Raw genomic sequence first — 14,063 nt, 5'->3', positions numbered from 1 at the left:
GCGAAGAAATATATCATTAGTCTTGTAGAGCGGAAAAACTACAAGAGTTTAAGGGGACCCCAATTCTTGGTGTCAACATTTTTTTTTTATTTAATTTGAAAGTGTGTATACATTTAGTTTGAAGCACCCTGTATATGCAATGAATTTTGTCAACGTTAGTTTCACATTGTGGCTAATTTCCGGAACATTGGCTAACAAATACAAAAATTCTGACCCTATATAGACCAAAATAAAATGGAGGAGTTGGAGTTCAAGTTTAAAGCTATTGAAGCTATTGGAGTGAAAATTCCTTCTTTTTTGGACAATGCAGCCAATCAAAAAGTAGTTAGAATTTAAATGTTGTATTTTTTCGAGCAAATACAACGTCATTAATTCAGCCAATAGATTAGGGGATCGATCTTTTAAATGTCAATACCAGAAGAGCAGTTTACCAAAACAACTTCTGCATTTAGAACATGGATTTTTTTCTTTGGAACAATTGTCAAAATAATGATATACTTAGGGAGTGGGAATTGGTGAAATGGTTAAAAAAAAAACTGGATTTATTTCTGGTATTTCAATAACAGATTTATCGAACTCTGGGTAAATTAAAACTATATCCTTTATCCGGACTTTGCATTATTGAAAACCTCGGATAATTGAAACAAACTCCCAGTGTTTGACAACTTTCAATTAAGCGGATTAGGAATGTAGCCGTTTTTTGTCAGAGTTAAAATTCTCCCTAAAATAATGCGATTAAGGGTCAAAATAACATTCGTACATTTTCACAAAAGAGGAGCTAGGGTTTACAATAAACATTGTCAAATAATAATTGAAAACATGATTATGAATCTTTTAAAAGAACTCAAAAATTGTCAACATCACTTTTACACAAAACAATCGTTGTCTGTGAATTCCTGTAAAGTTGTTTTATCATTGAATCTTTCTCTATACTACCTATCTTCATGATATAAAAAAATTAGAGAAACCGTTTAAATTACTAATATATTATAGATTAATATAGGAATTCCGATAGAGGAATTTAAAACGAAAACTTTGCAGAAAACGCTACAAAGAGATCAAACTATTTTGTGACTTTCATTTAAGAACATACAGCCCAATCATGAATATGCGATAGGAATTAGATCCTCAAGGACAATATTTTTTTTCTCGTGGATAGGATCCTCCGATCATGAATAACTCGAGAAAAAATATATGTAAATATGGCATCACTTATGAGCCTTTTTAGCACCTTCTGTACCCTTTATTATATGCCGAATATCATTTTCTTCTTTTTCTTTAAAATGTGAAAAGTGATAATATAAATATACTTACTTACTTAGCTGGCTTGTGACAGAACTTTCGTTCCATAAGCCGAGCTTAGAAAAGATTGGCAGGCGCGTCGGTCTTTTGCGCAGTTTTTCCTTTGAAAGACCATTTTCGGCGATATTGTCTTCGACTTGATCTTTCCAACGTATTCTTGGCCTTCCCCTTCTGCGTGAACCATCAGATGGTTCGCTTTTATACGGGGCATCTTCATCCATTCTCACAACATGACCTAGCCAACGTAGTCGCTGCAGCTTAATACGTCTAACAATGTCGATACGTCTAATGTCATCTACAGGTCGAAAACTTTTTGTATAGAAATATTCCAGATCAATTTAAAATACATCGCAAAGAAGATGGATTTTCAATCAAGAAAATAAATATCTTGGAATTTATATTTCCATCCTCTATACATGGAGGACTTTCTGAATAACTTTTTTGGGTAGGGAAAAGGCCGAATTATGTTTGAAACTTTCAGTTGTGGAAATATAAAAGTTTCTCATTATACCTTCCTATTAACGAAAGGGGATTTTATACTACGTTTTAAATGTCTCCTCTAGGCAAGAAATTAGATTTAGTTACTGCTGACAACCTTTAAATCGCTTCAAAACTCAAAAATTACTGAAATATTTTCTTGGTAGGAACTCAATCGAATTCCATTACACAGGACTCGACTGTAGCACTGTTTAAAAAAGAAAATCCCTAGAGATAAAGAAAAAAAATTACGTATTTTATAAAAAATAATTATTAACCCAATTAATTGTCATCAATAAAATTAGTAATGCGATACAACACACATACATTCGATATATTAGTATCGTTAGGACCCTCCCATAAAAAATAGGGAAATAAATTATGCGGTTTTTATTTTGTATTAATTGATTACGTCGTTTGTTTGTTTGTCGTATCCAAAATAATGTGTAGTGTAAAACATTGTAATAGTGTACTAATAATTATTTAGTATTTAGTTATGTTTTTAGTATTTACAGTAATATTAACAACAACAAAAAAGAGGAAATTATAATGTAATTATTAATAATGAATGAGTACGCGTACATAACAGACAAATCAAATATATACATAGAAATTGGAATGTGTTTATTTATTTATTTTTTTTTTTTTTGGGAAAATTCAGAATTTACTTTTTAGTGATGTATGTCAAGTATCAAATGAGTTATTAAAACAGTCGTCGTTGAGAAGTGAACGAGAGAGGACGCTTTTTAGAAATCTAAATCATACTACATACAATATTTCTGCTTGTATATATTATTTCTCCTTGTATATTAAATAAAATAAACCTTAAATAAATAAACCTGAATTATAAAATGAAAAGCATCTTGACATAGCATATAGAAAATATATTTTATACATATATGTCTTTACCTACTAAATGTCTCCTATAGTCAGGGACGACTTTCTATAGACGGAAAATTCACTTCTGGGGCAAATTATGACATTGACGATAGTGAGATTTTATGCGTGAGATGCGTGAGAGTGAGATTTTATGCAACAATAAATTTCGATAGGATCATCATATCACTAGTATTGTAAATCCGACCATACGATACCCTACACAACTATCACGGAAATCGAACTTTCTGTGAATGTTTATTCCGATTTGCAAACTCTTGCCCAATTAGAGGACAACAGCACCTTACACTGAAGACTCCATTGAATGTACTCCACTGAATTCATCCGACAACTAGGAAATGTCAAATCAAGCATTAAGTGGCTATTAAATGCTACCAAGACCATTAAGGAACCACCACCGAAACATCGTTTTAGGAAATATCGTGGTTCCGTCCGTAGATCTCTCCCATAACAACTAAAACCAGATGGAGCATCATGATTGATTTTTTTCTCATCCGAAAAAATCAACTAAGAAAACATATTGAAGAGATCTACAGAAGGAACACAATCAGCCTTATTCGGATATTCGCTGGGAGATATCTCGCATGCACAAAAATTTTCGCTTTCACATTCTCGCCTTATTCTGAATGAATAGGGAGACACAAAAAATGCGAGATGCGGATTCGAGTTTTCGAAAATGGTGGTTGAAAAAAATATTCGTGTTGCCATATTATAATTTAAGTTGTAATGTGTGTTGCCACATTGTAATTTAAGTTGTAATGTATGTTGCCCCATTGTATTTTAATTGTGTAATATTTTTCAATATTTTATTTATTTATTATTTTATTAAAAATTGTTACTTGTTATTGTTGTTTAAACTTTATAACAATACAAATGTGAAATATCAAGAATCCGCTTTATAAATGCTTTGTAATTAAAAGAAAATTAATTAAAGTTTGAAAATATGGCAACCTACAATATGACATGTGAAACAGCTGTTCATTGTTTTGATGCAATTTGGTACAACAACTACAAGCCTTATTCTGGATATTTGCTAGGGAGATATCTCGCATGTAAAAAATTTTCGCTTTCACATTCTCGCCTTATTCTGAATGAATGGGGAGATGCAAAAAATGCGAGATGCAGATTCGAGTTTTCGAAAATGGTGGTTGAAAAAAAGATTCGTGTTGCCATATCGTAAATTAAGTTGCAATGTGTGTGGCCATATTGTAATTTAAGTTGCAATGTGTGTTGCCCCATTGTAATTTAATTGTGTAACATTTTTCAATATATTATTTATTGATTTTTGTTATTAAAAATTGTTACTTTTTATTGTTATTTACACTATATAGCAATACAAATGTGAAATATCAAGAATCCGCTGTATAAATGCTTTGTAATTAAAAGAAAATAAATTAAAGTTTGAAAATATGGCAACCTACAATATGGCATGTGAAACAGCTGTTCATTGTTTTGATGCAATTTGGTGCAACAACTACAACAAGATTATAAATAAAAGAACATTTTTATGATGACAAAAACACAACGAATAATGGAAAGAAATCTGCGATTGAATTAATTAATTCAATTTATTATTTCACTACATAATTGTGTGCCTTTTTATTTAATTTCGATATTTATTTCCCCAGATTATTAAAGTGACATGTTATGTTATGATTACGATAATTTAAAAAAAATATTTTTTGTTCTTTCATAATTTTTATTTAAGTTTTTCACTGTTAAGCGGCTCATCAGGCAAATTTGGTTTTTCCATAATTTTTAATTTTTTTTTTTTTTTTTTTGAGATACAGACCCTCACCCAAAATGTCTGTATTTCGCCTCCAAACTGCATCAAACTCGACTTAAATATTCCGTATTACCTTCATATATTCCTTGGCAATACTTGGATCAGCAGGCATCGTTATCAATAGGATTTCCAATGGCATTTTATTGGTTGTTTTCCAGTTAAAAGTGTGCTTACTATCATTTATAATATTCTAAATCGTCATACAATAAGTATTGTGTAAATATTTTTCATAAAAATAGTAATTACTTATGTCTTTGTAGTCAACTCCCCTTAAATTTATTAGCGAAAAATTTCGCACAAAATTTCCTACTCCCTGTAATCCAGAATACCTAATTTTTCCCCAAAGCGGATTTTTTCGCTTTCGAACTTCATTCAGAATAAGGCGAAAGCGAGAATGCGAAAAAATTCACACAAAAATGTTGTTCAGAATAAGACGAAGGAAAAGAGCGAGTAAATTCACGTGGAATTGAGATCCAGAATAAGGCTGAATATTTCTTAAAACGATATTTCGGTGGCGATTCCTTTGTGGTCTTGGGAGCATTTCATAGCCACGGAATGCTTGATTAGAATTTAGTGGTGGAGTACGTTCAAGTTTTGGAAGACAAATTATTGCCCTTTTTGGGAAAGCAGCAACAATGAAGAACTCGTTTTTCAGCAGTAAAAGTCGACACACTTAAAATCAAAAACATATTAACATTTCCGACCAGAATCCGATCGGGAACATGACTCGTCGTGTCTATGCAGAAAACCGCCGATACCTAACTGTATTTTACCTCCAAGAAGTGATTATCGATGAATGGCGTCAATCGATGAAGATTTGCGAATAATTTTGATCAACAGTGTGTTGGTGCGTCTATAGTTATGCAACACCAGTAAATTTGAAAGTGCAGAATCGGAAATCGGATTGTTTATTTAAAAAAATATATGTATGACATCATTATTTAATTATTGGAAACTCTTAGATAACCATTCTCACTTATTATTATTTTTATTAATTTGGTTTGGAGATCTATTGAATTATTTCCCGACATCACAAGCATGAAATGATAATTGTGTGACATTTTTTGGTTCAAATTCAAACACTTCTCATTTAAATGATCGTCAAAACTACCTTTGTTCCAAAGAAGCAGGGATCAAATGAAATAATTTTTAAAATAATAATAATAATAAACAAAACACCATAGAAAATCATCAACTAGTTTCCTAGATGCAATAATAAAAAAATCAATACAATATAGAATATATATATAGTAACATATTTACAACACAGAAAAGTGAACATAAAAAATAACAAAAAGAAAAAAATATATACATATATAATATGAAATATTCATCAAGTGCATCCAATATAGCTATAATAAAAAAATGATATATAAAAAATAACAACAAAATATATATTCTTATAAACTATATAGAAAAAATATATATACACACACAAGAAAAACAAACTAATAATAGACAAAAGTCACACAAAAAATGATGTATACGTTACATTGGTATTTTATGAGAATTATGAATTTCAATAAATTTACAGAATTGTGGGCATGAATTATATGGGATGAAAGGGCTATATTTATGCATTGTTAAATTCAACGTAATTGTGGATAAAAACGACAACTTAGCACACAAAGAAAATCATTATTTTATTTATTTGTTATTATTATTATTTTTTTTTGAAATGTCTTTAAGAATGTTTTTTTATCAGAATAATTAATTTTTTAATATCGGACGAATATAAGAAAATACTTTAATTCAAATTTGCAGAATTTTATTGGTGAATATTAAAAATTGATAACCCGGCTATTTGAATATTCGTTTCGTTTTCATTTTGTCTAAATGTCCCATAATGTCTGCCTCTGCCAAGTGTTATTTTCAGATTCCAAATCATCACCTTCGCCGACATAACAACAAAAAGGTTAACAAAAAACAATTACTCCAGCAAACCAATAAATATTGTTTTACATTTAAAATTCACAATAAAAAATAACAATTAAAATAGTATAAAAGTAGCAACAAGAATCTAGGGCATACCTATACATATACAATATATGAAATGAAAATACATAAAAGCATACAAGGGCCTATGTGGATAATTGAAATAGTAAACAAAAATATAAAAAAAATAATATAACATATATTCTAGAGTATATATCTGTATTTATGTAGACCCATAAGCAAGAAAATAAAAAAAATAAATCTAGTTTGTAGTACTAAAATGTTAGAAAATATACACATAAATGTATAATAAAAAAGTGAAATAAACATGCAAGAATAACAACAAAAACAATATTAAACAAAAGGCGGGAAAATAATATGTAAAGGAAATTTAAATTTAGAGGAATATATATGTAAAAAACAACAAAAACAAGAACAATGCATTATGATATGAAGAAAATTGGTGTTTTAATTAAAAATGGTTTGGTTTGGGGATATTACATTCTGACATTGTGTCAATTGATTTACTTTGTTTTAAATGTTATAATTTAAAGCATAATTCTAGGCGCTAAAATAAATTCAGTCTGCTCATTACATTTCCATGTATTTTATTATTAAAATATAACTCCTAAAACTATTGTACTCTTTTCCAACATTTATAAACTAACACAATAGCACCGTTTTAAACGATCTGGCAACATTGTTGTTAAATTAGCTGCCAATCGATTGAGCAAAATGTAAATTTCTTGCCTTTTTCATTTTGTGGTAACAGGCAACCAGAACGATGTGACAGCTATATTTTAACACAAGGTCGATTTCAAATGGCTATAACTCAGCAATGCGTTGACAGATTTTTATGAAACTTTTACCACTAGTAAAGGGAAAAAGTTTAATTTTTATGCGAATTGATAGATTAGGGAAAATGATGGTGAGTAATGAGAAAATCATGATCATTTGTAGACTTATTAAATGCCATAAAACGAAGGAAAAATTTAAGATTTTTTTAATAATTCGTACATTAAGTTATTGTTGAGGAGATGGACAACAATGAATACTCTTTAATTTGGCCATATACCTAAAATTTTTCGAAATATGAATGAATTTCAAAAAGACTTTTAATTTACATTTTTACAATTTTAAGACGAAAAAAATCGGGAATTTAAGTTCGATTTTAAGTAAATCTACAAAATTTTAGATTGTAAAATATTTTGATGGATTTTTGCCTTTCCCTTTACGGTTTGAAACCCCCTCAAATCCCCCAAATCAATGTGTGCGATTTGTATACCCTTCACCACACTGTGGTACAGGATATTATGACTTTGTGCATATGTTTGTAACAGGCAAAGCGAAACAAGATAGACACATGGTTCCTTTTGAGAATATTCATAGAATCACTTTCTGAATCGATTTATGCATGTCCGTCCGTCTGTAAATTGTAAACGTACATATATATTTTCGTCCGATTTAAGGTAAATGGTGCGCCAAAGTCCCTAAATATCTTTCGATTTGCACGAAATTTGACATAGCGTACTAAATTAAGTCTAGAACGATATGTGTTGAGTTTCGTGAAAATCGGTTAATATTTAGATATAGCTCACATATATATTTTCGTCCGATTTAATAGAAATGGTGACCTATGTTCATTTCATGTCAATGTTCTTTCGAAATTGTCACGTCTATTAGGATACTATGTGGAATATTCTCAAAGTGGTGAGGGGTATCATATAGTCGGCCCAGTCCGACTTTATACTTTCCTTACTGGTTCATTTTCAGGTAATAGCATCGAACAGTTGGTATATTTGGGAACATCGTTGAATAACTCGCCGAAAAATTAACCGATTTTCATAAATTTTGCCCAAATGATTCAAGGGGGTCCAGTTTTATTCTACATTGGTAATAAATATACAAATATCGATATTTCCCATTTTTCAATAATTTTATCCTCCACAAAAATAGAAAAAGAAATATATTCGATGCTTTTTTATTATTAAAATAAATATAAAGTTTTACAAAATTTTATTGGTACACATTTGTAATTAATTAACATTGCCATCTACATATTAGGAATTAACAAACTGCATTACAAGGCAAATTGGTCATAATATATTAAAAAATATGCTTTTTTCAAACAATTAAGCATTTGTCTAAAAATAAAATATAAAAGAAAAAAATTTAATTAATAAAATTTTAATAGATATAAAATGAAATAAAAAGTGAGTACGAAAAAAGTGTCATACGGAAATTCCCTAACTAAATATAATGCCATCGCATAACAAAGCACACTCGCTCTTCCTATCGTATACTTTGACGGAAAACACTTTGTTTAGCTTTGGCACCGGCTGTAGATGATTTTTTAGCCGTATGTGGATCTGGGGCAAAACAATTCCAAAGACGTAAAGTTTCATCGGCACCAGCACTAATTACAGTACTACCATCGGGTGACAAAGCCATTTGTAAAACTCTAGATGTGTGCCCGGTAAGTTCAGCTTGTTTTACCATTGAGGGATATTTCCAGATGGTCAATTGATTATTGGCAAAACCATGAGCCGAAATGAGTTCTTTGTAGTTACGTGACCAAAGTAGAGCACAAACTTGTGACTTGGAATCGACAGAATTAATCAGAGAGCCATTGTTAACATTCCAGAATTTAATACATCTATCAGCAGTACCTCCTCCCGAGGCAAGGATATTAGGCTGCCAAGGACACCAGGCCAAAGCACGTACGGCAGCCTGATGTTCGTTGAGAATGTGTAGAGGTTCATTGCCAGTGCCAACACCGCCACTAACGGCAGCCCAAACATTTACCAAGTTGTCATTGCCACCACTAGCCAAGTATTTGAAATCAGTCGACCATTTAAGACCACAAACTTCCTGGGTGTGGCCAGCCAAATTTGCCACCTTATGTTCACGAGCCCGGACATCATGATGGATTATGGTGCCATCACGACTGCCCGAAGATACCAAGAATGAATTCCAAGCCAAGGCGCCAACACGGGCCGAGTGACCATCCATTACACGTAAACGTTTTATTTTAGAGCAATCCCACAGCTCAACGGCTCCAGTATTGTTGCCAATGGCCAAAATCTGTCCCTCTTGTATCCATGCCAAAGCACAGCCATGATCACCCTCTTCATATTCCACCAATTGTTCAATGTTACCCGTGGCAGCATTCCACAAATAGACAGCATTGCCCAAAGCCACTGTGACAATGTTATCAGCACTCCAGTCCAAAAGATTTAAATCTATAAACAAATACACGTTAAAATAAAATCTTCAAATCTTCTTCCCACAATACCTACAATAGTCATTGATAATATCAGGAGCATCCAATATACGATCCGATGTTGTGGGTATATAACGTGAACCACTTTTCGTAGATATGGGTGTCTTAATGGAATACACAACTTTGAGGGGGTTAGTGTGTGATTCAGGTGCAGCTGGTGCCTTATTTTGATAGGACAGGATACGTGTAGTTTTACCATCAGCCACTTGCATTGAATCCGATATCAATTTTTGGCGTTCAGCTTTGGCTGGTGTCATTTTGTTACTATTATTGGAGTTACCACTGTCGTTTTCTTCGTCATTTTCTGATTTGTCTTGTTCTTGTTTTATCTAAAAGATTTTATGTTAAATTTCTAAACATCCAAAGACATTTCATTACATTACTACATACCAAATAATGACCCAATTCAAAATTGGTTGTACCACGATTTGGAATGAAACGATCTCCACCGCCAGGCGTTTTTGATCCCTTACTGGGTGTTGGTGTCTTCTTACTTTTTGCATCTCCAGTCTTACCCGGTGTCTTGGTCGGTGGATTTGCTCCCGAGAAACTGGTATTGTACGAAACAGATAGCACCGAGCGACTACCATTCAAATGACTGGAGGACGAAGCGTCCATCATTTTCTTTTGCCATCGTGGTGGTGGACCCCTGGTAATTTCACCATCCATTGTCAAAGCGCTGTTGATTTCATTGAAAAAATTAAATTGTGACATTTTTACTTAGTTAATTTAATAGAGTTGTTGTCATAAATTATGAAAAGGTATTGGATGTTGTTCTTTATTCCTCGATCTATTCGGCACTGTTTAAACAATGGCGGCTAAACAATATTTTGCGCTCGCAAGCGCTGTTTGTTGTCAATTTATGGTGATTGCCGGTGTTATTTTTGACAGAAGTTAGTCAATACGTATTGTGTTGTATTCAGTTGAAATGTTATTCTGTCAAGTATATGGTTTGTTCCCGTACTGCAAGAATATACTAATTTTTACTATTTTGTTTGATATCATAAAAGAAAATTTGTTATCGTAGTAAAAAGTAATAGATTTTGCAGTACTATAACACACCAAATAAAGTTTTTAAGAATAATTTTTCCAAGTCTATAAACGCGGTTATATTTAGAAAATGCACTCGAGCTCAAATGTCAATTCCATAGCGTATACGTCAAATATAATCCACTGGATTTTTGAACATGATTAAGGTGACGTATACGCTATGGAATTGAGATCGAGTGGATTTCGTCAATCTAAACGGGTGTCAGATTAGCATTTAAACTACATTCAACACCGACATTCACCATAAATTGACAACATTCAGTGCTTGTGAGCGTACAAAAATTGTTTAGCCGCAAAAAACGGTTGATTTTTGTAGAATATTTTGATAAAAACTATTCCAGAAAGAAGTGTTGAATTTTTAAAGTATATTGTTGCCAAGGAATATTAGACCTACAGGCGACGGGTTTTAAAAAATATATTTCACTGAGTATTAGACCCATAGGCGTCGGTTTTTAAAGAATATTTTTGTAAAGACTATTAGAACATGAATATTAAAGAATATTTTCGCAAAGCCAATAATAGTACGTTTACATTGTAGCGGATTTTGTTAATCCAGTGGGGTCAATTGTCAATTCTATTATATACATATAAATCCTCATAGTAGCCTACTCTAGCCGGTAAAAAGATCTAATGAAATGCCGTTTAAGACCAAAAGGTTCGAATTTTTTAAGTATATCTGAGGAATATTATCAAGAAACGTGGGTTTTTAATCCAACGAATATTAGAGATAGAAGCGGAAACTTACAGAAATTTTTTCTCTAAAAAAATATTAGGCCAAGAACAGAGAATTTTTAATAATAATAAAAAAAAAAATAACTAACATTTCTCCAATGTCCAAAGATCGTAGATTTTTATTGATAAATTTATCTTAGGAATATTAGATTAGTAGTGTGAATATTTGAAGACAGTTTTTCCCAAAAAGTAAATTTTAAAATAGTGTTCCTAACCTGGTGTTTACAAACGACTTTCTTTTGTGTAGACAATAGCAAATATACAAACCATTTTCACCCATACATCTAAATTTTTGTCAATTGGACAATTTTTGAAATTTTCAAATACAATTTCAAATAATGAGAAATTAGCTGAAATGTATTAAACATAAAAAGAAAAAATCATATCATTAAAAAGAAATAAATTCGAAATTTTATATTCAAATTGTCTACACAAATTTTTACACAGTTTATCCATAGGTAAGACATATGGTCTGTTCCCGTACTGCAAGAATCTACTAGATTTTACTATTTTCTTCGATATCATAAAGGAAAATTCGTTATCGTAGTTAAAAGTAGTAGATTCTTGCAGTACGGGAACAGGCCAATATTATACCTAGAATATTTTTGAATATGTATGAATGAATATTTTTGTAATGGATGCCAATACTATTACTCCACGAAGTGTAGATTTTCTGGACGTTTACGCCTAATAGTGAAGATTTTGCGAAACGCGCTTGAAAACTTTGGCCAAGGAGCATACATTTTTAGAGAATATTTCTGTCAAGACTCTTGGATAATGAAGTCTAAATTTTAATAAAATCTATGTTTTCAAAGAAGAATGAATTTTTAGAGGCTCTTGTCTTATTCCAACTCAAGTATGAACAATATTTTATTATGACAACAATTTTTCCTTTATGAAATCTGAAAAAAACTGTAAAAATCATAGTACAATATGATATGGAACATACTGATTACAATAACAAGAGGTAGATTATTGAAACCTATGATTACAATTTTTTCTTGTGTTTATGTTATTCTAATCATGTTGGCAACTCTATAGTGTGCAAAAATCTTGACTTTCCGTTTTTTGCGATATTTTTCCTATTAAAAAAACTTTAAATATATGCCAAGTAAATAAAATAACCTGTTGGATATGTTTCCGTACTGCACAAATCTACTAGTTTTTACTATTTTTGATACCATTTATTTTCACAAGAATATCACACCAAGCATCTACACGTTATTACCATAGGTTGAATTGTCAGCTGTTTTATGCAATAATCGATGTGGTTATCGACATAGTGGTGTCATCAATGCCAAGTGAATGCATACAACACAAGACTGTCGACGAAGAAGAAGCATTAAGTCAATGATTTATTTCAACATTCTAATTGGAAGTGGGGAAAAAGGATTTAATATCATTCCATAAAGGACACTAATACTCAATAACAACACCACCACCTAACAATGGCTGAGGGAGCTAATGTCCGTCAAAATTTACAAAACATTCCATCGATATTTGAAATATCAGCTGCTGAGACCTTGGATAATCTTATCTATCCTGCCCTAAGTAAACTATTTGATTATTTGGGTTTACGTGTGGACTTTAAGCTCAGCGATACAAAACGTATTAGGGAAGAGATATCACCGATCATTACATGGATTCTGCAATATATGTACTTGAGAAAACGTGGTTCATCGTTCGGTGAAAGTTTCTATGGCCTGCAAAGAACCCATACAAAAACGGGTGAACTTTTGACCAGACAGCAGGAACTAATATCTGCATCCGTATTAACTCTGCTACCCTATATTGAAAGAAAACTACAGACAAGGGCTCAGAACCATGAGTCTTCGCAGTGGGAAGAATATGTTTTGAAACTATTTAATGCCTATAAAGCTTCCAAGGCGATACACACATTTTTGTATCTGATCAAATATGCCGGTAGTCATTCTCCAATATTTCGTGCTTTAAGACTAACATTACGTTATCCTGCCCAACCGCCCAAAGAGGATAAGGCAACATATATTGTTTTGAAATTACTGGAAGTGTTGGCCTTCTTTTTACAATTCATCCAATGGTGGTATTCGAATGATCAACGAAGAAAAGTCGGCGGAACTTTGGTAAATCCCGAACCGCTGGAAGAACAACCGGATATGTTGAAAAAATGTAATACACCCAAGGGAGAATGTCCGATATGTCTTATGAAAATTGATAATCCTACAGCGTGTTCGGTATCGGGTTATGTCTATTGTTGGAAATGTATTATAACGCGCTTGAAAAATCATCCGACATGTCCTGTCACAGGCTATGCCATAAGTATGGATGATTTAATTCGAATTTATGAAACAAATTAGGATTGTGTTGTTTTTCTTTTTGTTATACGTATTATATTTAGCTAAATAAATTTAAGTAGCATTTTTTTGTATGGAATATGGGATGTGATATTTTGAAAAAATATATAAATAAAAATATTTAGTAAATAACTACTTTTTTATTTCAAAATAGTTGTTTTGTTTTGCATTGAGTTTAATACTCGGAGGGGTAATATAATTTAATTTAATTAATAACTGTTAGACCAAGAGGCGTGGATTTTTAAAGGACTTTTTTCATAAGAACTAT

General features: G+C 31.7%; 2 protein-coding genes across 2 annotated transcripts; one reads left to right on the top strand and one right to left on the bottom strand.

Annotated features, from left to right (window-relative positions):
- Positions 1-8,689: 8,689 nt before the first annotated feature.
- On the bottom strand, positions 8,690-10,410 carry LOC133321918 (cell division cycle protein 20 homolog). The gene is made up of 3 exons (XM_061530988.1): positions 10,071-10,410; positions 9,697-10,009; positions 8,690-9,639 (listed from the first exon to the last, which is right to left on the bottom strand). Exons 1-3 carry the CDS (start codon positions 10,392-10,394, stop codon positions 8,690-8,692), a joined length of 1,587 nt encoding a protein of 528 aa, XP_061386972.1. The 5' UTR covers positions 10,395-10,410.
- Positions 10,411-12,910: 2,500 nt separating this feature from the next.
- On the top strand, positions 12,911-13,798 carry LOC133321917 (peroxisome assembly protein 12-like). Its single transcript, XM_061530987.1, has one exon. It carries the CDS (start codon positions 12,911-12,913, stop codon positions 13,796-13,798), a length of 888 nt encoding a protein of 295 aa, XP_061386971.1.
- Positions 13,799-14,063: the final 265 nt, after the last annotated feature.

Source organism: Musca vetustissima, unplaced genomic scaffold (genome assembly GCF_032173495.1).
Source record: "Musca vetustissima isolate MV318-11 ecotype Yass unplaced genomic scaffold, APGP_CSIRO_Mvet_v1 utg7437, whole genome shotgun sequence".
In the NCBI taxonomy this organism is placed as follows: Eukaryota; Metazoa; Arthropoda; class Insecta; order Diptera; family Muscidae; genus Musca; species Musca vetustissima.
This window is presented reverse-complemented; position numbering and strand designations above follow the sequence as displayed.